This window comes from Pelodiscus sinensis, chromosome 2 (genome assembly GCF_052426305.1).
Source record: "Pelodiscus sinensis isolate ZL-2025 chromosome 2, ASM5242630v1, whole genome shotgun sequence".
Classification (NCBI taxonomy): Eukaryota; Metazoa; Chordata; order Testudines; family Trionychidae; genus Pelodiscus; species Pelodiscus sinensis.
Genome location: NC_143053.1, coordinates 15482123 through 15509064, shown reverse-complemented (window position 1 = coordinate 15509064; position 26942 = coordinate 15482123). Strand labels below are relative to the sequence as shown.

The 26942-nt window shown below is 40.9% G+C and overlaps 2 protein-coding genes across 4 annotated transcripts in view; one reads left to right on the top strand and one right to left on the bottom strand.

The window, feature by feature from the left end:
* Positions 1–26942, top strand: part of TG (thyroglobulin) — a 191930-nt gene that overhangs the window by 124229 nt on the left and 40759 nt on the right. The window lies entirely within an intron of this gene.
* Positions 1649–25873, bottom strand: SLA (Src like adaptor). Of its 2 annotated transcripts, XM_006123538.5 has the most exons (8): positions 25716–25873; positions 20278–20371; positions 13971–14070; positions 11685–11771; positions 10286–10389; positions 8241–8372; positions 6356–6488; positions 1649–4126 (listed from the first exon to the last, which is right to left on the bottom strand). In XM_006123538.5, the coding sequence occupies exons 2-8, from the start codon at positions 20354–20356 to the stop codon at positions 3907–3909; spliced, it is 855 nt and encodes a 284-aa protein (XP_006123600.1). In that variant the 5' UTR covers positions 20357–20371; positions 25716–25873; the 3' UTR covers positions 1649–3906. The 2 variants fall into 2 exon arrangements, with proteins under 2 accessions (XP_006123600.1, XP_025040696.1); XM_025184911.3 differs by lacking the exons at positions 13971–14070; positions 25716–25873.

Genomic DNA, 26942 nt, shown 5'->3' with positions numbered 1-26942 from the left:
GGGAACATGTCCGCTCTGTAATAGTTTTAACAAAGTCATTTAAAACTGATTTAGTTAAACCAGTGCAAAACATTTTGAGGACTCCGTTTTATTTGTTCCATTTAGTTTAACAAGGTAAGGATTGAATTAAGACATGGCTATGACCAAAGGATTAATAAAATTAAGAATCTCTATGAAGCCTTTTATCTTTATCTTGGACCTATTTTTATTGGACAATCTTATCCCTCTCACCAACAGAAGTTGTTCTGTTAAAGATATTACTTCACACATCTTGTCTTTCTAATATCCTGGGAACAACATGACTACAACTATACTGCATACAATAACTAAGTCCATATCTACACTACAGTTTTGAGCTGGAGGACTTCTTACTCTAACTCCTGTAACCCTCATTTTACAAGGAGTAAGGGAAGTCGGAGAAAGAGTGCTCTAACTCAGACTTCCTATTGTGTAGACAGCACCAGAAGCCGAAATAAACAATTTCAACTTAAGCTACACAATTGACGTAGCTCAAGTTATGTACCTTATTTCAGCTTTATCCCTCCTGTGTCGATGTGTCCTAAATCAGCTAATAGCCATCTTTAGTTAAACAAGAGGAACTTGATAGAGACAGTTCACTGTTCCTTCAGTGCAGATGAGCCATATGCACTGAAGTCACTTTGGAACTGAGACTTACGCTACACAGTAACTTAGCTACTTTTGAAAGTTTTACATAAGGTCTAACTAAAATGGTAAGGCCAGGTCTACGCTAGATCTGGAATGTCATGTTAAGGTATGCAACTCTACCTATGTAAAATGCATAGTTGGAGTTGGCTTACCTTAAGCTGAGCTTGACACCATCTTCACAGTCGAGGGCCGAGGGGAGCAAACATTCCTGTTGGCTTCTCTTACTCCTTGCACCTGGGGAGGTGTACCAGAGCTGCCCTCAGTGTTCAGTTTAGTGGGCTTTAACTACACCCTCTACATCAAATGCCAGAAGATTAATCTTCAGTGTGGAAGTGGAGTTGTGGTCTAACTTATCCTCTGTCTTTATGCAAAACCCTGACTGTTATCCGGTGAGAGCTCTGCTGTGGATGGAAGGTGGAATGTGATCCTAACTTCATTGTACCACCTAAATTAAAAACTTAATTTGTCCCTCTCATTAGAATGAGTTTGACAGCTCGCTACTCTACTGTAAATAATTTTCTGCAATATTCATACACAGAGAGGTGTATGCTAGTAACCTGAGGCTACGTCTACATTGGCCCCTTTTCCGGAAGGGGCATGCTAATTTTTCAGATCGTAATTGGGAAATCCGCGGGGGATTTAAATATCCCCCGCGGCATTTAAATAAAAATGTCCGCCGCTTTTTTCCGGCTTTTAGAAAAGCCGGAAAAGAGCGTCTACACTGGCCCCGATCCGGCCCGATCCTCCGGAAAAAAGCCCTTTTCCGGAGGATCTCTTATTCCTACTTCAAAGTAGGAAGCCACTTCAAAGTAGGAATAAGAGATCCTCTGGAAAAGGGCTTTTTTCCGGAGGATCGGGCCGGATCGGGGCCAGTGTAGACGCTCTTTTCCGGCTTTTCTAAAAGCCGGAAAAAAGCGGTGGACATTTTTATTTAAATGCCGCGGGGGATATTTAAATCCCCCGCGGATTTCCCTATTACGATCTGAAAAATTAGCATGCCCCTTCCGGAAAAGGGGCCAATGTAGACGAGCCCTGAGTGTGTTGTAGTATTACCTTCATGCTAATGATCAATCTACCATAGACAACAAACTTAACACCAAGCTAAATAGCAAATACATTTTGTTTTAATGAGGAATAAATACAAAGACGTGATTTAGAAAATGGTAATGCTTCTCATAATTATTTCACTGGTTAAGAGCCAGTCCCTTTAGTAACATTAACAATGAACAGTAGCAATATATTAGAGTGTACAAACATCTAGAGTTCCTGAGCTCATTTTGTGTTGTGGTAGTCCTGTTTGCAAGTAAATTACATTCATGTTCTAATGTTCCCAAATGTTTTTAATGAAACTATGGACTGTTTTACACAAATCATTGTGAACTTTTATCACAAAAGTAGATGATCTGTTATAAGATCTAAAAGTACAGACATACACAGATTGTGTTAAGAGGCAAGTACAGAAGATCTTAATAAAGGACCCAATTCTCCAGCGCTCCCTACTTTGGTTAGTCATTTAGACAAGTGTAGAGTGACTATATTAAAGTCAACATTCTCAAGTCATATACATGGATGGTGCAGTTTTATTCTTACATGTGTAAATGATTATTTGAAGCTGGAGGCACTAGAGAATCAGGGTTCACAGGGTCAAATTGTGATCTCATTTACAGACCTAAAAAATACACACAAATGGATCAGAAGACAATGTAGTACATGATGGGTCAGTCTGTTGCTCACTTGATGGCTTTAGGTAATAGTTGATTGCATCTGTCCCCAAACTGTGATTGTGTCCCCAAATGGGGTTGTACCATCATTCAATTAGGTGGTGGCAATCCCTACCATTTGGAAGACTCCATTTTAATCCACATATCAGGACCTCACATGTATTGTGTGTGTGAGGTCACAATACATGGAGAATAATTTTGCTCAACAAAGTGTCATCCTCCATACAGAGTGACGTCGCAAGCTCCATACATTTGAGGTCACTGTATGAAGGATGCAGTTTTATAGGACAAAATGGTATCTTCTCTGTGGTATGACCTCACATGTGAGGAGTGCACGGTCATACAGTTTGCTCTTGAAAATGTACGCCTTCCATGATCTTTGGGGTCCTCGGGGGAAATACTTTGTGACAATGGAATCATGCAGGTAAAAAGTTTGAGAGCCCCTCCTCTGATTGCTATTTTATGTATCTTTTCAGAAAGTTGTTCAGAAAAAAAAATCTATTTACCTGTGGCTGCTGAACTGTTATATAGTTTAGATAAAAAAGCTATTAATATAAATATTTTACATAAATATATGCAGCCTTCAAGAAATTAAGATGAAATCTGAGCACTTGCACAGATTTCAGATATACTGCAACTCACTATGGCTGTAGGATCTAATTTGAGCATATTTTAAATTTCACTTGGACACCTTTGCTTCCTGGTGAATATTACTAGATTGGGCCTGAGCAGCTGAATTATACTCTATTATACCCATGTACCCACCTTGAAGTCATTTAGCTCATGCAAAAGAACCAACTCCAAGATTATTCTGTCTTTTGATTTCAATTGCCATTGCCAACAGCTGGGTTAAACCACTGCGAAGAGAACAGGTTGGTTTTGTGTTTTCCCCCAAGAAGGTGAAATTCAGTCTAGATTCAGTGTCACCAAAGCAGTTCTTGGAAGTTAGAGACCAGCTGGGTTTTAATTGTCTTTGAGGTGTCAAGCAGTTCCCCATATCTCTGCAGCGGAGATAGAAATAACTTGCCTCTGGAAGAGAATAGTCTTATTGCTGAGAATCTTCTATTGATGCAGAAAAAGGAATGCAAACCCGTCCTTTTGTAATATCACTGTGTGGATGGTGTCAATATAGTATGAAGACTCAAGTGAGTCTTAAGTGGTACCTAAACCTTACTCCAGCAGTGATTTCACCTTTTATTGAGTACTCGTTTGGTTCACTTTGTCATTTGTTAGAGTTCCTCTCTCAACTTAAATTATAACCTGTGCCTGAGCAAATTAAAGGTGCAGTGTGTTATTTACGTATATGGTGGCTGAGCTGGTATTTTTAAAAAGTTTCTGGTTAACATTCAAAATACAGAAAAAGACAAAACCAGCATTAATTTAGCCTTCGTTTCCTTCAATCTCCTCTTTGATCACTAGCTAGTATGCTTGTGTCTTTCAGCTGTGGTAAAACTGCCTGATGATTACGATTCGCTCTGACATCACGGTTCTTTTTCTGTAGACTGCATCTGTCTCAAGTTCAGTCTTCATAATATGGAGCTGGCAAATGGAGTGTACTTTTGCGTTTGCTTCCAGTGTATATGAGAGACTGGCTTTTTTTCTTTCTGCTGCTCAGAAAAGACGAGTTGTCTTCCCCTGCTAGGGAGATGTAAGAGGCAATACTTTCCCTGAGGCCGTAGCTGAGACAGGAATCCTCCATGGCCAGCGTGTCTTCAGGATCTTCATTACTTATCTGCAGCCTTTAAAAAAAAAAAAAAAAAGTTGCTTAATGTTTCAGATAGGTACACTGGACGTGACTAGTTTGTTAGCGCTAAATTGTTGCATAAAAGAAACAACTGCTGACTCATAACTGATTGCGATTAGTTCTGCACGTCTCATCTGTTTCCTTAAATTTCCATCACTACAATAATATCTGAGCAACTTTGATGTACTTAAAACCCAGGGAGGGGGAAAGGGGGGAGAGGATGAGCATCTGTCTTTCTTCCCAGCTTAGGAAGAAGATACAGTAGTGTCCGGGTTTTGTCTGTGTGCAAGTGAAGAAGGTTGTTTTGAGGAGAGGAGGGGGCTGTATAGCTTACTGAGAGAAGGCTACATTGCAGAAACGAGCTGAGCATGTATTTCTGAAATTGTGCAGTCATTGTTATTTCTGGTAGGAGGAGCTTCCTCTCTCCAAGCCCAGATCCATGCTCTTATGAGCCCCCTCCCACACTGGTTGATGGCATCAAAGGGCAGGGGGAAGGTAACTGTCTTGGTAGGATCTAGTTGTGGAGGAAAAAGTGATCTCTCAGAAAGTTAGATCTGACTACAAGCAGCTCCGTTGCAGAAAAAAGATCTCTGCAGAGCATGTCTCTACACATAAAGTCTCATTTTCTTTCTGATCACCCCTACCAGAACCTCTGATGCGATGCCAAACTATCTCCTTCCTGAGTTCTGTCATCTTTCTCCAGTTCCACTCATGCTACCACAAATTACCCATCAATCCATTGACATGTATTGGGGACAGTATTTTTATTCCACAGAAGACTACAGGGGAGAGGCTATTCTAGATTTGATTTTGACAAACAGGGAAGAACTGATTGAGAATTTGTAAGTGGAAGGTAGCTTGGATGAAAGTGATCATGAAATCATAGGCTACGTCTAGATTGCATCCCTTTTTCGTAAAAGGGATGCAAATTAGACGTATCGCAATTGCTAATGAAGCGGGGATTTAAATCTCCCCCGCTTCATTAGCATAAAAATGGCTGCTGCTTTTTTTTCAGCATGGGGCTTTGCCAGAAAAAAGCGCCAGTCTAGACACGGATCTTTTGGAAAATAAAGCCTTTTCCGAAAGATCCCTTATCCCTTATTATATGAAAAAGGGATGCAATCTAGACGTAGCCATAGAGTTTATGATTCTAAGGAATGGTAGAAGGGAGAACAGCACAATAAAGACAATAGATTTCAAGAAGGCAGACTTTTGCAGATGTATGGAGTTGGTAGATAAGATCCCATTGGAAGCAATCTAAGAAGAAAGACAACTGAAGAGAGTTGGCAGTTTTTCAAAGAGATATTATTACAGGCCCAAGAGCAATCAGTTCCACTGCTTAGGAAAGATAAGCAGTATGGCAAGAGATCACCATATCTTAACTAAGAGAACATGAATGATCTAAAAATAGTCCTACAAAAAGTGGAAACTAGGTCAAATTGCAAAGGATTAGCATAAACATATAACACAAGTATGTAGGGGCAAAATTAGGAACCAAGGAACAAAACAAGATTAAACTAGAGAAAGAAAGGGTAACAAGAAAATATTCTACAAATACCTTAGAATCAAGAGGAAGACTAAGAACAGAGAAGGCCCATTACCCAATGAGGGGGAAACTGATACCAGAAAATGTGGACATAACAAAGGTGCTTAATGACTTCTTTATTTCATTTTTCACCAAGGTTTGTGCTTGGTCCTGCCATGAGGGCAGGGGACTGGCCTTGACCTCACAAGGTTCTTTCCAGTCCTATGACTCTATGAAGTCCCATGGAGGGCTTCGAATATCATGACAAAGACTTTCAATTGGGCTGCTGACCTTTTTTGCTGCAATGTGGGCAAACTGAAGTTTGTTCAATGTACATGGTTTCAATCTTAGTTATAGTAGGCTAGATTCTCAACGGGTGTAAACTGCGTTATCATGTCACTATTGGGAGAGAGTATTCTTGGCAGAGTTCATTGTCAACAATGTTACCCAGAGCAGCACTATATCTGCCAGTAAGAACCTGTGGAGGTAGTTAAATGCACCAAAATTTGCATCACTGAACACTTAGATTGGGATGTTACAATGCTCTTGGTGGTTAAAGGACATTTCAGCCTTAAGCCTTAATATTGACTTCAGCAGAAGAGAATAGTGGCTACTTGCTATTTTCTGTATTTGAAAGTATATATTTAACATGCTGTAAATAACCATGTAGACACTGATGCTGCATGGAAGACGTAGTACCTGTGAATGTTTTTCCAGTTGAAGTTTTTGTTCCTCATCACCACGGGTGGTTCTTGGTTCCTCACTGCATTGTTATCAATGCACTGAGTGAGACAGGGTGTTGTAAGTACACAGCACAGCCCATCAGATACCTCTGAATGAAGAAACGAATACAGGATAAGTTCTGCAACATTGTGCGATAGCTTCCCCTTTTCTAGTGCCAGTGGTTTCTCCACTAAGATAGTCATTGAGACCCTGTTGAATTATTGAGTGCATTATGGCTTATAGGTGTTTTTGTTAGGATCCCCCTTTTGTAGGAGGGAAACTGAGGTGTGGAGAGACTGACTGACTTGAGGTCACACAGAAAGATAGTGGTAGAGCAGGGATTTTAACCTTAGTCTGCCTGGTCCTGCGCCAGTGTGGTAACGACAGGGCACAAATGGGTGTAAAATGCCACTGTTCCGATTGGGTAGTGCTTCCCTGTACTCTGCTCTCACTCTGCATTGCTGTACAGGACTATACAAGAGACAAAACAGCAGGCAATCAGGTCTATCCTGTGTAATGTAGCCAATCAGTGCACGTTCACCATTGTGAATCCTTGTAAAGTATTTCGGTGCACGAAGTAGAACTGTCCCTTGACTACTCTAACCTGTGCAAATGAACAGCACCATATAACTAGTAAATGCTGTGGTTGGGTTTTTTTTTTTTTTTTTCATCCACTGATTTCATTATGAATTGTGCATATTCTCAGAGAGGGGAAAGTCAGAGACAAAATGTTGATCAATTCACCCAGATGTTGTGGGTAATAGTTTCAGATTCTCATGTCCTTCCTTCACATAAATGCTTTTTTTAAGAGAAAAATCAACTAACTAAAGTATTTCAGAAAATAAATTAGTGTCCTGTCCAGTTTCTTACTGCACTTCTTTCCATGAACTGGTCTAAAAACCCCTCCTTTTATCACATTACTGTATCAACACACAAGTCTCTAAACACTATATTGTCCTTCGTTACTTAAAAGGAGGCTTTTTGGCCTACATCCAGTATTTCAATTTGCCCAGCATTATGCAAATATTGTGGCTTCACACCTTTTAAATGATTTCATTGCTATTAATTGAAATACTAGAATCATTTATTCTTCACAAGTACAGTGTGATTAGTTTATCCCAATCCTCCTTCCTCTTTCATTTTAAATCTTTCTGGTTTTCATATGATGTCATTGTAGTACTTTGTTAACTGTGGTATTTGATATAAGGCTAATTTCTGATCTGAGTTGCACGGATATAAATCTAGAGTAACTCAGTTGAAGCCAATGTAGTTTTTCTGGAATGACATCAGTCTAACTGAGATCAGATTTGAATTCCTAATGATTATGCCAACTTTGAGCTCTTAGGTCATATTTACTATGAGTTATACTAATATAAATCCAGAACTATAAACAGCTAAAGCAATAAAAGAGTAACTGACTAATTTTCCCAGTATGCCTTGATACAAACAAGGTTGTGTAGTGTGGTAGGTGTAAACAAGCTAATGCAGTGGACACGTCATTCCGGGGTGGGGGGGAGGGAATGCTGTTGTGAACAATGTTAGCTGTAACCACATCCAATTCTGGTTTCATTTAACATGGCTTTGTCTTCCCATATTGCCTGTACTCAGCTGAGCTGTTGTCTGTCTTTCTGTTGGATTAATAGTGGAGGAAAGAGAGACACACGAACTGAGGAGAAAACTAAGTAAATAAATAAACTGGGCAGAAGCCAAATTTATCTCTTATGATTTTGCTGTACAGTAGCCCCTAAGATCCCTAATCATGTCTGTCGGGACGCATTGTGCCAGACACTGCACAATGTCTTACAATTGCTTGTGACACTTACTGCGTTCCTGCAGTTACACAGCATCTCAAGGGACTTACCTGAATAGTGATTCACAAGGTCCTCAAGGCACTGAAAGGTTTGCCGTGGAGAGATGTAATACCAGTTATTCGGCAAGCGGAAAATCCTGTAATGTTTCACTTGCCTGTGCCGGACTGACAATGAATATAATCCTGGAGAAACAGGAGAATTAAATTATTTCAAGTGGTTGCAATCCTAGGAAAACAAGTGCATTTCCCAGACTTTTGTGGCTGCTGACTACAGTCAGACCAGCTTTGAAATGTGGTGCCATGCTAACAGGTGTGTCTGCAGAGAACCTGAAAAAGCTAAATGATCTTCCTTATGTAGAGATCTCAAATATAGATAGATGGAGAAGAGGGTTTGTGGTAATAAGCTCGCCATCAGGGATTTAGACTATCTAAAACACCAACAACTTTTCCTTTATGCTTCATGAAGCAAGCATAATCTTCATGCTAAGAACTTAGATGCCTAAGGAACTTTTGAAAGTCCCCACCTGTTTTTATTTAATTTCTACCCCATGCTCTCATCCATAGAGCTCTCGGTTTTTTTCTTATTTAATTCTTCACCCTGCATTTTTCTGGAAGCCCAATATTGGAACCATGTGGGCAGGAGGACTGTTATGGACCAGTGTTCCTTCTTTTTCATCCATCTGTGGAATGTTTCCATCGATGCGCAGAATACATTTTGTTATGTGCACTGAGGCATGTGTGAATGTGCATCACCAGGAGAAACAAACCTAGCAAATCAGATGGGCAGCATTTGACTCTCTCCTGAGCAATTGCACAAGCACACAGCTTACAGGGAATGCTGCTGAGGATGCTCCTTTTGAAACCTATTCATGCCATTCATGAATAGGCCAGAGGGGGTGTACTCTGTTCCTGTTCTTATGCTGTGCCCATCACCCTGAACTTTGAAAAATTAAAAATGTGCGAGGTATCTCAGTTAAGTGCTCACCCTCCTTTCCTCTGGGGTGGGGAGTTGTGTGAAAGTTGCATGTGTTTGTAAAATGAATGCACTTTAGGCTGCTGTCCAACTTATCAGTGAGGAGGGAGGGGACTAAATGTTAGGAAGAGTACGCTCATTATACCTGAAGTTGAGAAATGTTCTGAGGGGAAGAAAAGAGATTTAAATTCAGGCTGGATAAAAATTTCCGAAGAGAGCTTTGTTTTGTCAGAAACCTAATTTACTGTCAAAAGTTTTCCTCAGAGAGCAGTCTTTGTGATAACCATGTTCTGTCAAACACACACACACACACACATGCAAATTGAAAAATTGTGCTCCCCAGCCAGACTACAATTCCCATAAAATACTGTAGTTGGGGACACCACAGTTGTCCATCATGAGAGGTTTAGGTTAGCCAGGGGATCAAGACCGTGGAGGAGAGTGAGGGGATGAGATACCCACATTACAGCTTCCATGAGGCACCTCCCAATTCAATGTTTAAGTTTTGGCTGAAATGTTTTAGGGTTTGTACTTCTGATTAAAAAGTTAACATTTTCCTGGGAGGAGGAACCCATTTTCTGACCAGCGAGTCTGGTGGTGGAAGGGTGGTCAGAAGAAAATTTCAAGCATGTAAAGCAAAACAACCAAACAACTAAATAAAAATGTGTTTAGTCACTTTCTATGTATTTTACATTCCTTTCCAACCCCACTCACCACCTTGGTGTGTCTTTGTGGATGGAGGAAAGGGTGGGACCCTTCCACCCATCCTTTGTGTCTTCCTCTCTGTTTGAAATGCCTCATGATCTTTGGGCATTTGGGGTCCTGCCACCTGGATAAACAATGTTTAAATAATGTTTTATATGTGCCTGTGATTAGGGAACTCCCCAAAGCCGATGTTTGCCCTGTTTCCAGCACTGCTTGTTATGTGGGAGATTGCTGAAGATGCTGCCATGAGTGATTTTTTTTTAATTATATGTAGTTTAGGATTCTGGACTGATGTGTGAAATGAAAAAGATGGCGAATTAAGAGCTATGGAAGGTCCCATTGAAAGGATATGCCTCAGTCTGAGATCTGGGGGAGAAGGAGGCTTGGGGGAAAGAGAGGAGATATTATGTTTTCTCACCTTTCCTGGTTTCACTCTCTCTGATCATGAAGGAGCCAACTTTGTTGTCAGGAAGCTGTAGAAGTTCTTCTGCTTTTTCTCTTCCCAGACCTTCAAATAACCAACTGCAATAGGAAGAGAAGTTCTAAAACATCTTGGATGAGCTAGAGAGCAACATGTGTCCCTGAGGGTGCAGGACTAGCCAGAAAAGTGACTGCAAAAATGACACTGTAACCTTCTTGCAGTTACTTTCTTAATTATTCCTATGTATATTTCCTCAGATTATGGGGCAAATCTTGCTCTTGTCACTCATGCCAGTAATTTTATTAAGGGTGTCCCTATAAGAAAGGGAAAAACCCTTCAAACTTGATTAATTTATGACACTGGCAATTACTATTGTAAATAACTAAACCTTTTCTTGTTGTGAGTCACAATCCAGAACTAAATTTAGCATGGATGAAGGTGCAATTATTCTGTGTATGCCAATCCATATAAACTCTGCTTTCAGTTTATTCTGGTTTTACACCAGTCTAATTCAGTGGGCTTTACTGGTGGGGGAATAGAACCAGGTGTCCTGATTTTCTCTGCCACTTTGTGTCTGGTATCTATTACAATTAGCAGGAAGCTCAAGCACATGCAATAGAATTTAAGGACATTCCTAAAGTTAACTAGAGAAATGCTTTGCTGAATAGTGATGGATTTGAGCATATATTGTACTGGATTTCCTCAGCAGGGGCTATGGGCAGTAGCCAAACTCTGAACCTTCAGTATCTGTTCTAATGTGCAAGGTGTCTGTCCTTGAATGATCTCATTAACCTTCTGATGTTCTTCTTTCATTCTAGTTGGCCCATTTTTCATAGGAACTCTGATTTTGTCTCTGAGTTTTATTCACCATGGGAAGAATTAACCCTTGTGCGGATAAAGACCAGCTTTTAGGGACCTGCTCAAGTAAATCGAGATGTCTTACTTGATACTTAAGTAGTGCCAAGCACTAGCAGTGCATAGCAGTGAATTTCACCCTAGTTCTTGTAAGTTGTATCTTTTTATCAGTGTCTTAAAACTAAATATGGAGCTAAACCACACAGCACGGATCCAGAAGTAGATCAGAAGTTTGTTTCTGGGTGTTTGGAGCTGAGGATTTGCTTTGGTGAAAGAGTAGCTAAATTTAGATCTGGACTGAAACATCCCTATAGTTCAATGGAAATCAGATATTTAAATCAGACAATCTCTGCCTCACATAAATTTATCAGGCAGCTTGGTGGTGGTGATGGTGTTAGTGGTTTTTACTATATTATTTGGATTATGATAGTATAGGTACATAGGGTCCCTAATTAAGGATGAAAACTACTTGCTGCAAACTATAGTGCATGTGAAACAGCCCCTGTCATTTCAGAATGCTGTGGCAAAAACACATACTCACCCATGGTAAACTTTTGCTACGCATTTTCCTGGGATGTAGTTCTCTCGACCTGTAGTGAGGGAATGAACTCTCCACCAACCTCCTTCACTGTCAAAGCAAGGAGATGGGTATGGTCAACTGTGTTTGAGAAACTTGCCTTCATTTTAGAAACACGTTAAAGTGGAAAATGGGCTAACATGCAATATTTGCTAACTAATCTGAGTATTCAGAAAACCGCATGTAAATCTAAGTTTCTATTGTTTCCCTTATTTTATCTTCTAAATCTCACTTTTTGCTACATTGTTGTTTAAATTAGCCACAGGAATAAGCTAAATATTAATCGGGAAATTTTTTTTCCATTTGCTGCGTAAGTAGTGAAACTGATTTCTGTAGTCAAAAATAAGTTTCCCATAATGAACATTTTTAATACAGCCAGTATCCAGAATACATTTAAAAAAAATCAATCTCACCACCCAAATATATATAACCCTGCCCAGAAAAAGGCCTCTCCTGAGTATCGACTTCTATTTCAAACCTAGTTGTTTGAATAAAAGGCTTAGACAAATAACATAGGAGCAATGTGCATAGCAGAAAAGAGTTGATTTTGCCGTAGCAATTCTGTCACTAGCCAGCCTAGCATCTCTCCTTTTCATTCTCGGAGGCCTATATTTCTTGAATGACCTGAGAGTTTATACTTCCTGTTAGGGTATGCGTACACATAGCTGCCAATAATATCCACACATACTCCAGCGGGGAGAATAAACCCTGTGTTTAGAAGAGCTGTGCCTATTTGCATAGAACATTGCAAGGTTTTATTCTGCACAATAGTTGAATCAAGACAGGAAGAGAAAGCTCCATGTAATGCTTCCTTCAGCACTTGTTGATCACTACACAACAGACAAACATGCAAACAAAAATATGCCACATATATTAGGGATGTAAAAAATAGTAACCATGTAACTGATTAAAATTAAATCAGTTACACGATTAAACCCAACAGGAGGGCTCTTAGCCACACAGGCTGCCAGCCCTGGAAGCTCCCCATTTTGCAGGCTGCCAGCAGTGCCTTTAACTGAAACCGATAAGCATCATTAACTAGTTAAACTTTTACATCCCTAACATATAGCTAGTTTGTAAACAAAGTTCCATATTTAAAATGAGACTTTACTATATATAAAGCATATGTATAATATTTATTTTATTTATATGGACATGATCCATAGGTGATCTAAACCATCATAGCTGTTTTGGACTAGAATTTCCAACCTGCTAAGACTATTTAGCACCATTTTACCCAAAGGCAGAGAATTGCCTTTGCACAGGGAAACATTCTAGCATCAGAATGCTGGTGGAAGCTCATCCAGTCTCGCCCTTGATATGCTCTTCTCTTTCTGAGACATGCAGGGCACTGCATGGTCCAGAGGGGGAATGGATGAAAGAACACCAGTACCCCGATCCTTCACTGTCATAAGGTCCTTTGAACCACTCATGAAAATTAGAGGAGGCTGGTTACTTCTCTAATTTTTGTCAGAACCAGATGGACAAGTGTCAAGGAACCACAGACAACTTCCTCTAGCTGCGACACTCGGCTACTTCCGTAACAGGGGCATAGTGGATCATCAAGGCAAATGGCTTCAGTTTACCCTAGCTGAGGATCTGGCTCTGTATGTTTTTGTGCGGGGGGACTGTCTGTATGTTTGTAATATACTAGAGAAGGATCAGAATGGGACTTCCAAGTCCTCATTACTCTGAGAAAGTGATGAATAGGTTCTGGATCCAAATCTGAAATTCATGGTTTTGGGTAATCTCTGTTTGAGGCTCCAAACAGGAGTCTAAAATCCAAGACTTAACCTAGGGGAAAATTTTTGATAAGGATAAAGTATTTGTCCCTTCCGAATTCTGCAGCTGTTTTGGCATTCAAATGCCTAATCAAAGAGGAATCAGTCTCACACAAGTCATCCCATGTTGTGGCAGGGTGAGACTGTGTTGCCGAACTGCGCCCTGTATGTTGACTTGGCACCTGCCTTAGCACTCAATTCCATCAGGTGATGAGTGGCCTGAGTTACCTGTGGGAATTAAGCACATGTAGAAGCAAGCCCCCTATGTGAATGCCTGAAAGGAGGCACTCAATCTGGAACTGCTCATGGGGAACAAGCAGCTTCCCCAGCAGCAACAGCCCTCGGTCTTTCTCCTGTTCAGTAGGAAGAAAACCCACAGCATCCATCTAGCATCCGATGCAGAAACCAAAAGCTGTTCCTTATCTCCCATCAGCGGTGTCAGGGGCTAATTTTAAAAGGAACAACTTACTCCGACAGCACACGTAGTTTCTCTCCTATTTGAAATATTGGCTGGCTTATATCCGGGGAGGGGTAATCACAGAGGACAGCAAGGATATCGCTCTCCTGAGCTAGGGGAAAGAAGAAAACGTCATTTTTAAAAGGATGATAAAATTCATTGGTAGGGTGGATGTCTTCAGAAAGTCGCCCCCAAAACCTACTGTTCACCAGTGTAAATAAGAACTGAATCAGCACCTGTATGTTTTTAGCTCTTTAAGTTATTTACTTCTAGTTAGCCAAAAGCTTCTGCAGACTGACTTCCTTATGTGTGTTCAGAAAAGACTCAGTCTAAAAGTAGCAAAATGAATAAATATGCATCATGTTAAGAAATGGCCTCATTTGAATAATACCGCCATGCATGAATGGCATAAATTACAATTTGAGTAATGCTTATAATTAGGTCATTATGTTAGGGAAAAAAAGGCAAGTTTCATTTCAAAGGTACAAAAATAGATTGCTTAAGTGTAGCGCGAGAGGGGGAACTTTTCATAAAATAATAGGAAATCAATGTTCCCTTCCTATGTCATTTATAGTTTTTACTATACTGGGTAACTAATGGGCTGCATGACTCTCCTACCCTCCCACTGCAGCTGGCTTGGTGATGGAAGGTTGTCGTTTTAAAAAAAGAAAAGTAAATTTGTGTGGTTTTCTCATTTATGTACAAACATATTTCTGAGAACTGAGGTCAGAAAGTAGGAAGTCTGGGAGGAACATCCAACACCAGCCCAGAATTGCACAGCAAGTAAAGCTGCAGGAACTGAAGTTACTCTCTGCAAATGTTTGCGTTTTCAGAGGGCTGCATCCAAAAGTACTGGGCTCCTACACCTTCTAGTGAGAGGCTGTTCATTGTTTCCCAGGATCAAGCTCTCAGTGGAGATCTATCTACGGTGCAGATGTGGGTATTGAAGTGTTGGCTTCTTCCGGCATACCCCCAAGGGCAGGTTTCATGAGAGGTGAAAATTCTGCTTGGCAGTGGAAAGTAACTGAAGCCCTTCATCCACTGAGGGGCTTAGATCCAGCCAGGAAAATAGTAATAAGTAGGGAGAGAGGCCATGACATAACACATTATATTGTGGCTTTAATTGGAATCCTGGCAGTAGCTTAAAATTTCTCTTCAGCAAAATGTCTGCCGAGGGGTGATGGTGGCACAAACACTCCCTGTCCCTCCCTACCCCTGCCTGAGTCATAACAGTCTCTGCTGGGCCTGGCAGGGACAATTTGTGCCTATTGGCTGTAATGGGGATTTCCTCAAACCCAGTGTTCCTAAATTACTGCTACTGAATGTATTCTCAAATAATGTGCTATGACTATATTCTCTTTTTAACAACAAGCGAGCCAGTTTCCTGGCCTGTGGTGCATGCTGTCTCCACTCAGTGTAACATAGAAAGGGATTGCAAGAAACAAAGTGCATTGTGGGAGTGGAGATGGAAAGTTGTAAGTGCGTGTGCGTGCACGCACGCACACCTACATACATGCACATACTTCCTGCTAGGTCTCATTCTTTCTAATTCCTCTTTGAATCACTTTTAGCCCCCAACAGTATATTAAAATTTGGGGCCAGCATCATGAATGAAGGCCAGGAGGGAGTTGGGTTGGAACGGGATGCTGAGCAATACAACACTACAAATAATATAAAATAATAATGATAATATAAACAGAAGGCTAACCAAAAGCAGTGGTCTTTGAAGAAGGGGGATTTGAAGTAGGAGAGAGAGGCTATTCTTAATCTTAATCCTTGTTGGAATAAAAATAATTTAAAAAATGTGAGAGGATTAAAAGGAATGTACAAAAAATGAATAATTTCCACATCAGTTTTGGATGGATGCTTGTAAGCAGGGGAGCGGTGATGTGTTTAGTGGATATATTTAGGGGGTACTTCAGCCAAGGAGAGATTGCTGTTTTACAAGAGTTTGGCCCTGTAAACCCTCATGCATGGATGTAACCCTGTTATGCAATTAGGAGCAGTAAGTGTTTCTAAAGGAAAACCTTTGGTTCCGCACCAGAATCCTTCTGCATAGTAACTTGCAGAATCCGGCTCTAAAAGAGGAATGACTGAATCAGCAAAATATTGTGTGTGTTTAAATGGGACCTGTGCCAATGAGTTGAATGGGGTTGCTTCCCCAGAATATGTCCTTGAATCAATTCCCAGTTTTTAGCCTACTGCAGTATGCCTAACATATTGTTATGCAACCGAAGTTCACAAATCCTTATGACTGTGAAAGGCTGCCTTATACATTAGTCTTACTATACCTGACTTAGTATACATTGGACTAAACAATCTACATAAGAACGGCCATGCTGTATCAGACCACTTGTCCGTCTAGCCCAGTATCCTGTCTTCCAACAATGACCAATGCCAGGTGCCCCAGAGACAATGAAAAGAACAGGTAATCCTCACATGATCCATCCCTTGTCCCAACTTCTGGCAAACAGAGGCTAGGGTCACCAGTCCTCCCCATCTTGACTTATCAGCTCTTCCATGATATCATCTTATTCTTTTTTGAATCCTGTTAGTCTTGGCCTTCACAACATCCTCTGGTAAGTAGTTCCACCAGTTTACTGTAGGTTGTGTGGGGAAAAAAACTTCCTTTTGTCTTAAACCTGCTGCCTATTAATTTAATTTGGTGACCTCTAGTTATGAGAGGCAGTACATTAACTCTTCCTTATTTACTTTCTTCACACCATTCATGATTTTTATAGACCTTAATCATATCCCCATTAGTCATCTCTCTTTTCCAAACTGAAATGTCCCAGTATTATTAATCTCTCCTCATATGGCAGCGGTTCCATGCCCCAAATAATTTTTATGCCCTTTTCTGAACCTTTTCTAATTCTAATACATCATTTTGGGGATAGCACAACCACATCTGAGTACAGTATTAAAAAGGTGGGTGTACCATGAATATACAGTCATGCAGAATCCTTTATAGGAATGTCAGAGAAATAAATGTAAGAAGATATATTATGGAGAGAATACACTGAAAAATTTACGCTGCTTCCCTGAATTACCAAAGCAAAGTGACAGGAGAGGTTGAGGTGGCAGCTCTGAATGAAATGGAATTTGCTTAAACTGGGCACATTTTATGAAAATACTTTATCATCACATTTTAAAATCATGGTGCTATTTTTACAAGGTTTAGTTTCCATACTGAGATATGTAGTGGAAAACTAACTGTTCTTATCGGTCTTTCTCACTTGCTTACATAGTGTCTTGCATTCTGCTATGCATCAGTGGATGTGGTGTTTTGTCTCTAGGCTGCAGGGTCTGTAATTACTTGATGTACACATTTATCTTCTGTTTTTGTTTCAGTTTTGCACGCTAGCTTGCTAGCTCTGAACTGGGAGGCATGATCAGAGCACTAGCTACATTCCTTAAAAGTGCCTGTGTTTACACTAGAGATGGTACAAAATAACCTAATTTATCTGAACTCTCCTAGCTGTCCCCCCTACTTCACAAACATGGCAATCTCATTTCAAATGAAATCTGGATTCATGTCTTCCTGGGTTTGGGTTTTGCAAAATCAAAATGACTCTGAGTTTTGCCAGTGTCAAATTCAAATGCTGGTACTTCAGTAGAGGGGCCATACAGCTGCTGCTTCTACACCAATCCAGTCTATGAAGGGGACCATAAAGCCCCTGCTTCTATCCCTAATCTAGGCTCTGAAGGGGTCTGTGACATTTGATGCAGTCCCACCCTGTCAAACTAAAGCCTGAAGAGTTTTTTTTTAAACCACCCTGCCCTTAGCAGTTTATAAATTATAGAAGTAATCTCTACATTGAAAGAGTCCATTATTTACAAAGTAAAAATCTAAGAATGGTTATTTCTACAGAATCAGGAGCACACTCGATAGGATTTATGCCCGAATACCTGGTTTAGATAGCCATATCCCCTTGGTGTCTGGTGAGGCCTGGAGCTAAAGATGAATCACTTGTCTACACTGTAGCTGGAAGCAAGTCTCCCAAGCCAGTAAGCCACCAGGTTCAAAACAGTGCACTAGAACTAGCTGGGCAGATGTTGTGGCATGAGCTTGAGTTAGCCACTTGAGCTTAGATTCACCTGGCCCCCTGGCTCTGAGCTTGGAGGACTAACAAAGGCTCCACCAGGGCTGCCTACCTACCAGCTGATTTTCACCCTGGAGTAAGTGGCAGGAAGAGGCAGAAGATGGCAGAGCCCGGGTCCCATACCTCTGCTCCCTGTCTCAATTGGCAACATCCCGCAGTCCTAGGCTGGGGGAACCAGGGGAAGAATTGTGATTCAGAGGTGCCTGCTGGAGGTGCCACTTACGCAACATCCCTGGCGTGGTGCTGTGCTTAAAATACAAGCTCCTCTGTGGTTTGTGCATTGAGCGGCACTAAAACTGGAGGCGGAGGGAAAATGGAGGGGTATGACCTCAGTGCAGGTCTGAATGGGAGGGAAAAGTAATGATCAGAAAACAATCTAAGAGTTCTCACTTCAGAACAAGTAGTCACAAAGTCACTTTGCCTTTCCTTCCTCTTCTGTGTTCTTTCCTTCATCCTTCTGCATCACTCCTTCCATTTCAGCATCCCCGGAGTCTCATTGGCATGAGCCAGGATGAAACTTTTTTTTCCCAAATTATTTAAAATGTTATAAAATTGTATTCCGACTTGTGAAGCCCTGACTCCATTAAAATACCCCATTCCAGGCTGAGGGAGAAATTCAGTATTTAGCAACATGAATGTATTATCTGAAAGATGCTGGATTGACGGACCTAGGGCATGTCTACACCCCTTATTTCGAAATAATAAGACAAGTGTCCGCACTACCATGCCCGTTGTTTCGAAATAAAGGGTTTGTTATTTCAAAATAGTCACAATCAGGAGTTAAGTGGAATAGCACTATTTTGAAATTGTTATTTCAGGAGTTATTTCAAAATAACTCCCTAGTGTAGACATGCCCCTAGAGACTAAGGACCTGGTCCAACGCCTGTTTCAGTCAGTGTTGTTGACTTCAGTGAGCATTGGATCAAGCCCTAAAGTCTTAGGTGTATCCACTGAACAAATACAGCATGATCAGGAACAATGCAAACTTCACTGCCCTGTCCATTCAGTGTCTCCCCTTCCCCCCATGCCAGCCTGAAGGGACGATGACTATGAAAGAAAGGATGTCAGTTTTCAAAGCCAATAAATTCTTGTTTTCTGCTGGGAAAACCAATAAGGGCACCTAATGGAAGCTGGACACCTCCTCAAAGAACTGGACCAAGACTGTCAACTCAATTCACACAGGCCACGACCCAGTTCTTTAATAGTAACGACTTTCCGTAATTATCAGTCTAGACTGATTTGACCTGGGCACCTTTAAGAAAAATACTCCCTCTGCCATGATCAATCCCTGAGAGAGCTGTTCAGCTTCCGAAAATGTCAATAATTTAGATTTGCAGGTTCTTATCTCATGCTAAACATAGTGCTGGAGCATCTGTCCCTCTTTGCCAGCTTGATCCCTTACCCTAAGGAAGGGCCGGAACGTAGCTGGGCCATCCTCTGAGAAGTCCTGGCAAAGAACTGTGACTTAGTGTCATGTTCCTTCCCCTGCTCTCTTCTTGCACCTGTGGGGCGCGGAATTTTCTGCATCTCTTATAAAGCTAACTTACTTCCCCCTTGTGCTAGCTGACTGGCGTGTGAACGCTGCCCATTCCACACCTGCTTGCTGGCTGGAGAAAATAGCAGCCCTAAGCATCGCTTACCCCATCCACCCAGACTTACTATACATGCCACACAGTGGGAGGCATTATGCATGGTTTTCCCTCTGTTTACATAGGTGAGTTGGCACCCCACTCCCTCCCCAATCTCACCTGTTTTGGTAGCTACACTCCTTGAAATGTGTCATTGTTTCATATAACTTTTGGCAGCGTAGAAAGTTGGTGCATAATAGTTTTGGTCCAGATGTTTGAAATGATCTACACAAGTGTGGAATTATTAAGATTTGCCGATTAGGATGAAAGCCAATTAAACCTGACCAAAGCAAAAAGTAGGAAGTGGTTTTATAAAATAGGCACAGCAAACACCCGAAATGTGCAATGTCTTGTTTATAGGTAAGGTCAGGATGTCCTGAATTGTGGGATGCGCATCTCAGAGTGCTACCAGAGAGCAATTTGTTTTTAAAAATTTAAAAAGTAAACACTTTATACCACACACTACTGTTCTTGCATAGCGCGCTCACACGTGCTTTCTCATGTCAGGGGGCTGAATGAAAATGCACATATAAATGTACCATGGGCTCGCAGTAACTTTTTTCCTCTAAGAAATTTTAAAATGCTTACCAGTTTGGGGTGGCACGTTTATTTCTGCCGAGGCACTTGTCGTTTTCATGGTATTTCCCATTGCTCTCTTTATTCTCATCAATGCACTTCAGAACTAAGACAAAGGAGATATTAAAAAGGACTCAGGATAGCACCTGCTATGCCAATGCATAAAAATGACCCAATTTAATACTCTCAGGTTTTTATATAGCTGGCTTTTGAAAGCTGCTGTTTTACATGCATTTGAGTATCTTAGTTGCTGAACTCTCACCACTCTGCTGCTTTTATCAGGGGAATAGCAGAAAACCGCAACTAGGGAAGTTGCTAAAAAGTACTGTACATAGCAAAAGTTTCCATTACCACTACCTTAGCACAATAGGAAGTCACAGCAAAACTGTGAATATATATTCATGTGTTTTCTTGGGTGTATGCACTTCTCAGCATTTGGAGTTCTGAAGTGATGAGGAAATGGATTAGATTGATGTATCTCTTGTCAATCCTGGCTTTGAAGTTTTATTGCTAAGTATAGGCAGAGTTGTTTTGCAGCTTCCTTTTGTTGCAATTCTGGTCTTGCTGTATATATAATTAAAAAGGGGGGGGGCTTAATTTTTTTCTAATCCAGGAAGATCCCATGGTAGCATAGGAATTAGCAAACTAGATGAGATCAGGATCCATCTGGACTTTGACAGGAGACCATACAAAATACTTCAGAGGAAGATACATGAAACACTTCAGATGGCAACTATGGAAATTGTTGTCCATAGGAAAAGTTCCTTTTAAACCCTATATAGCAAGCTAGTTGATGCCCTGGAATAGGAGCCTATCTTGAATTGAATAGAATAAAACCACCATTAGAGCCTAGTTCCACAGTCAGAATACCTAAGCAATGCCTTGTTTCAAATAGCAACAAAACAAAATGTCCTGACGCCATCACCTAAAATCAGATGATTTTTATCTCTTTCCGGCTGTTAGTCTGAGAAACTGACAGCATTGGCCCTAACTAAATCCTATAGCACAGCACTTACTGTATTTACTGAAGAGTCGGTGAACAGTGCAGAAAAAGCTGATTTCGTCTATTTTATCTACCTTATTTATTTCAAAGACTCCTTAGGGCCACAAGCTGCTGCCCATATTCATGATTGGCTCGATTTAGATCATCTCTCGGTTTGACCAGAAATTCCATTTTCTCTCTCTTTATTTTATATCCTGGTCCCGAGAGTCCTCCTCAGTAAATATTTCATTGAAATTTGATACATTTCCTCTAAATGTCACAGTTTTGACAAATCAGCATTTTCCAGCCAAAAACTGCTGAAAAATTCCCAGTAAGACCTCCTCCTAAATCATGTAGGACGTTATGATATTTTTCCCCTAAATCTTTAAATATATGAAACTTTTTGGTCTTGTGACTCCCATTCATTTAGTGGGAGATGCACTGGTTAACCCTGTGTATTAAAATATGCAGAAGCTTCTTGAATGATCCAGTTTACACATTTTGGGGTGAAAATATTTCACTTGAGCAGTATGTAAGACTTTTGTGCATAGCTATAAATATACCTTCTTGAACGTAATGTGCATGTTAGCAGAGCATATAGAAACCAAGAGCATATGGGCCGATTCTGTATCTTTATTAGATTTGTTGAAATAATAAATGACGGGAAGAGACCTTGCAGGGTCCTCTCGTCCAGTCTCCTGAGGCAAGACTAAGTATTATGTAGAGCAGGGTTGTGGAACCTAAGGCCCAGGAACCAGATGCGGTCCCTGGCTTGGCCTGGATCTGGCCCTCAGGGCTCCTCCCCACCCCCAGCACTGGGGAGCCTGCATTGGCACTCCAGTCTCCACTGCCCCCCTCCTGACCGATTTTTCTGGGGTCAGTGGCCCCTGACACAAAAATTGTTTCCTGTCCCTGATGTAGCCTATCCCCGTCAGGTGTTTATCTAACCTGTTCTTTAAAACTTCCAAAGTTGGAGATTTCACAGCCTCTCTAGTTAGTTTGTTCCAGTGCTTAACTACCCATACAGTCAGATTCCCCCCCCCCCCCAATGACGAACCTAAATCTCCCTCGCTTCAGTTTAAGCCCATTGCTTCAGATCCTCTCCGCAGTGGGTCATTTATCGCCATGCTCTTCAGAACAACCTCTTACATAGTTGAAGACTATTATTATATCCTCCCTCCGTCTTCTCTTCTCCAGATTGAACAAACTCAGTTTTCTCAATCTTTCTTCCTAGGTCATGTTTTCAAAACCTATAATCATTTTTACTGCTCTCCCCTGGACTCTAGCCAGTGTGTCCCCATCTTTCCTGAGATGTGATGCTCAGAACTGGACACACTACTCCATATGAGGCCTTATCAGTGCTGAATTGAGTAGAAGAATTACATCTCACATCTTGCTTACAACAGTCCCACTAATGCAGAATGAGGTTCACTTTTTTTTTCAGCAATAGTCCATTGTTGATGCTCATTTAGTTTGTGACAGGGTGGCCAGACTGTGGCTTTTACTGCTAAAATGTGACTTGGAAAGCCCTCACAATCTCCCATTGTCCACCTACAGCACAGAGTGGTGGGGAATGTAGGACCTCTGTCTTGCAGTAGAGTGATGGGGTAGGGGTTTCTGTCCAGCAAGGAGGGGAGCCTCAGGATTTCAGCCCCATGGGTAGCTGAAGCCCAAGAAGATGCATCCGAGCTCTCAAATTTCTGAAAATTGTTGTATGTGGTTTAGAGGATTAGTAAGTTTGGTCCCCCGTACACTATAGCCTCCAGATCCTTTTTGGCAGCACTTCCTTCAAGGCAGTCATTTCTTATTTTGTATTTGTGCAATTGATTATTCCTGCCTTAACATAGTATTTTCCATATGTCCAAGTTATCACCTTATTCCATGGGTAGCCCTTCTGACATCAGTGGGGCTACTCACATAGTCAGGTAACTGTTCAGTGAGAGTAAAGGTGGTAGAATGTAGCCTTTATGCTCAGAACTTTTTAGTTTTCTAAAGTTTTGTACATTTGTGTAATTATAACTATTTTTAGGTCACCGCGGCTACTTTTAAAAGTATATCTTAGTGACATTTTCCATGTTAAGTTTCATTGCCACCAATGACAGTTATTTAAAATAAATAACTTGAGAAGGGAATGAAAATTCATGACTCTTTCCCGTACTTCACTTATCCAAAGTGCAAAGAGCCACTCCGGGAGTCAATTCATTTGGCAGCAATCTAGTTTGCCATTAGGTGCTTAGTGAGAGTCGTGGCACTTTCCATGCGCTTTGGGGCATGTTCCGAAGCTCGTCTTTCCTTGCAGGCATTTGAAAATGTAAAGGGAGCTTTTCAGATAGGGAATTGTTCAGAGGGGACATAGTTGTGTTTTCAAATTGCTGGGTTGTACCACAGCTTATGCTGTATTTTTGAGTAAAGCTAAGAGTGTAGAGTGTATGAGTAGCAGCCTTGCATACTATTTCATTCATCTAAATGAGGGTTGGCATACATAATTCTTCATTACAATCGGGGATTGTGAAGATCAGCAATATGTACTTACATACAGTGCATTGCATCAAGATACAATCAATTAAACCTATTTTCCATGATTTTTTTTTTGCCTGTAATATGTACCAGTAAAAGAAAATTGAATAGCAGCATGGATGAGTGGACTCTGTCTAACTAAATGCCTATGAAATGATAATTGTTTAATGAAATATACTCAAGAATGGAGAGTCTACTCAAAGCATTATGTACCATGTAAACCTTGTGTCAGCTTGGAACACTGGCAGAGCAATTACATAGGGGTTGCATGTATCCCCCGTATACTACATTCACAGGTTTCTATGCTGCTCCCAAAAAAGGTGGTGCAGAGAGCCTACTGACTGTAGGATAAGGAGTGATTATAGAAGTTAGGCTTACATGGCTCCAGTGAGCCAAAATCCTGCATAGAGAAGTAGAGTTGTTGGATCTGCTAGTTAGGAGGACCTCCTGAGACATCAAGTTCAGTTCCCTGCTATTGAAGGTAACCCTGGTGTACTGTCCTGTTCATAAAATTATCCAACTCAGGTATCAATCTTACTTCAGCTCACAGGAATGTCAGCCACAGAGGGGCTATTATTCATGCCTCCTGGTCTGCAGGTTTAGGGGTGGCTTTCCCCCACACAAAGACCAATTACTCAGGGTTTAAACAGAGTTTGAATTACACTATAAGCGTCTCATTTTCAGTCTTAATTCCACAGCCACCCTTACATGGATATATGGTTTTGTAAGTGCAAGTTGATATAGCCACAATTCAGGTTGCTTTGGCATCTCTGTTCTTGCTTGCATCCACAACTCAGATATTTAAAGGGCTACAACCCTAGGCCTGCAATGAGCTCTGCATGTGGGGCCAAGCAGCCTCTTTGACTTCAGCAGGGCTTCGTTACAGGCCGAGGAGTCAGGTCATATCAATTTCATTGAGGGACTGGGTCTTAGCAACCTAAACTGTGGACCCAAATTATTGAGTCTGATTTTGTACCAAAATATTTGCTTCTATAGAAATGGATCTTAGATTTGGCTCAGAACTGCACGTACCATTCAGTTCTTTCGTACACAGGATCAAGTTTTAAGACACTGTCATGTTGGGGTACATAATTTAGCATTGCATTTCTGAAATTAGTCTGCTGTCCAAGGGATTATTCAAAAATATATTCAGAATGCCCAAGAGCTGTTGCCCAAAGTTTGCCCAGAAATCCCAGTTTTCCAAGAAACGAATATAAACTAGTGCATTTCAAATGAGGAATTGCGAGGGTCATCGTTATAATATGCTGTGTGTTTTACGTCCATCTATTGCTTGTTAAACCCCTGCATTTGCAAAGACTTAATCATGGGAAGTGTGTGGTTATATCGCACACCTCTTTGTGAAACATAGGGCAGCGTGTCACTTTTATTCGGAACACTCTTCATGCCTTGACGTACACATTTGAAACAACACATTTTACTAATTTTACCATCCTATGGGTCCCTTGTTCCTGTCACTTTTCAAAATTTAGGCGCCTGCATCTATCAGGATGTAATATGCACTTGGAAACCTCACATCAGAATAATGAATTGGTATAAACACACAATCATGGAGAAATCCAAGTACCATGCAAAACACAGAGAAAGATATTGCCAACTCCTGACAGTTGAGCTAACAAAAAAAGAACCTGCTGTTATATCTGATGTTTCTCATAGGCCATCGCTTGTGGACATTTATTTAATCATTGGCTGGCTGGCTATCTCCTTTTATTTTAAGATTTTCAGTAGCAATATGTAATTTTTTGCTCATCTCACAATGGCAAGGAAAAGGACTGGAGGATCTAACGACTCTCTTGCAACTCTCTCTTTGAGGGTTCTTTAAATATAAAGTCCAAATTCTGCACTGGTTACTGTCTTTGGCTTGAATAAGGCCTGGAAGGTCTGTCCCAATATGCAGAGAATGCTATCCTGAAAGCATGGAAACAATAGTTACCTTTAAATGCTGTGCATGGTATTCCAGGTCGTAGGACACTTCACGAAAAGAGCAGGCATGATCCAGTTTTCATACTGCCTGCAGTGTCTAGCTGATCAGGTCGAGAAGCAGCCAGCCAAATGAGTGTGTTGTGAACTTCACCCTATCATGTAGAACGACACTTGCCAAACAGGCCACATACTTCCTCTGTGAGAAATAAGGAAGGCACAAAGTGTTGCAACAGATGTGGTTCCTGTTGCTATTCAAGTACTGGGTGACACTTTTTCTCTGTGAGCTGTGGAAAACAGGGAGGTATTGAATATTTAGCACTAGAGTCTGTTTGATCATGTAATGAAAATGGGCAAAATAACCTGTATTTTATGCTAGTTGTACATAAAGGGCTGTTCTTTTTTTCGTTAGGCATTTATCCATCCAGTACAGGTCAACCTCCAAAGCTTACAGCTTATGTTCTGTAAGATCTTGCCTTTTCTAGATTTGCAGCAAGGCAGGTTGAAACACTGAGGTTTGCCTGAGATCAGGTGCTAAATCTTGCTCCAACCAGACTATATCTCAAAGCCCTTCTTTATTCTCAGCCCTTTGCTTCAAACACAAGCCCACTCCTATTGCGACATAATGTTTTTTGACAGATCACAAAAAATAATCAAGAGCCTGCATTTAGAGCATCTCCTCTTAGCATCTCTGACTGCATTATGCCCTGTAAGTAATTAAGCCTCAAAACACCTCTGTGCTCATTGTTGTTATCCCTATGCATCTGATAGGGAAACTGAGGAACAGCGCTATCAAATGATATGTTAAGGAAAACTTAAGGAACAAATGGCAGAGGTTATTTAAAGTAGCTTGAATATATACCTTTTTTTTTCCTGACCCACGTGTGTTCTGTAATGTTAATGTAACTCATTTCATATAGCAGGCTTAAGAAATAACATACTAGAGTTCAGCCACCAATTAATGTTTCAGACTCAGATCGGACGTTACTTGTTGAGCCATGACACACAATGAAATGGAAAAGCTCAATGACCACAGAAACTGTTGGATAGGATTCATTGCAAGCAGGGGAGAGAGATTAAATTCTCCTGGTAGCGGATTGGGCTATAATTCTGAACTACAGTAATTCAAGGAGAATGTCCTTACTTGTATATGCTATACTTGTGATTGTTACCTTGAGCAAAGTACTGGGAGGTTTGGAATGGAAGTGGAGTTTGTAAGGGTGAACTCTTACCTCCAGTG

What these genes read in the sequence shown, in the direction of transcription:
- SLA (XM_006123538.5), bottom strand. Translation starts at nt 20,356, where the DNA reads ATGAGAATAAAGAGAGCAATGGGAAATACCATGAAAACGACAAGTGCC. An exon ending in AAACGTGCCACCCCAAACTG is followed by an intron (nt 14,071 to 20,277) that starts GTAAGCATTTTA and finishes TCTTTCCCCTAG; the next exon opens with CTCAGGAGAGCGATATCCTT. An exon ending in CCTTGTGAATCACTATTCAG is followed by an intron (nt 6,489 to 8,240) that starts GTAAGTCCCTTG and finishes TTCTTCATTCAG; the next exon opens with AGGTATCTGATGGGCTGTGC.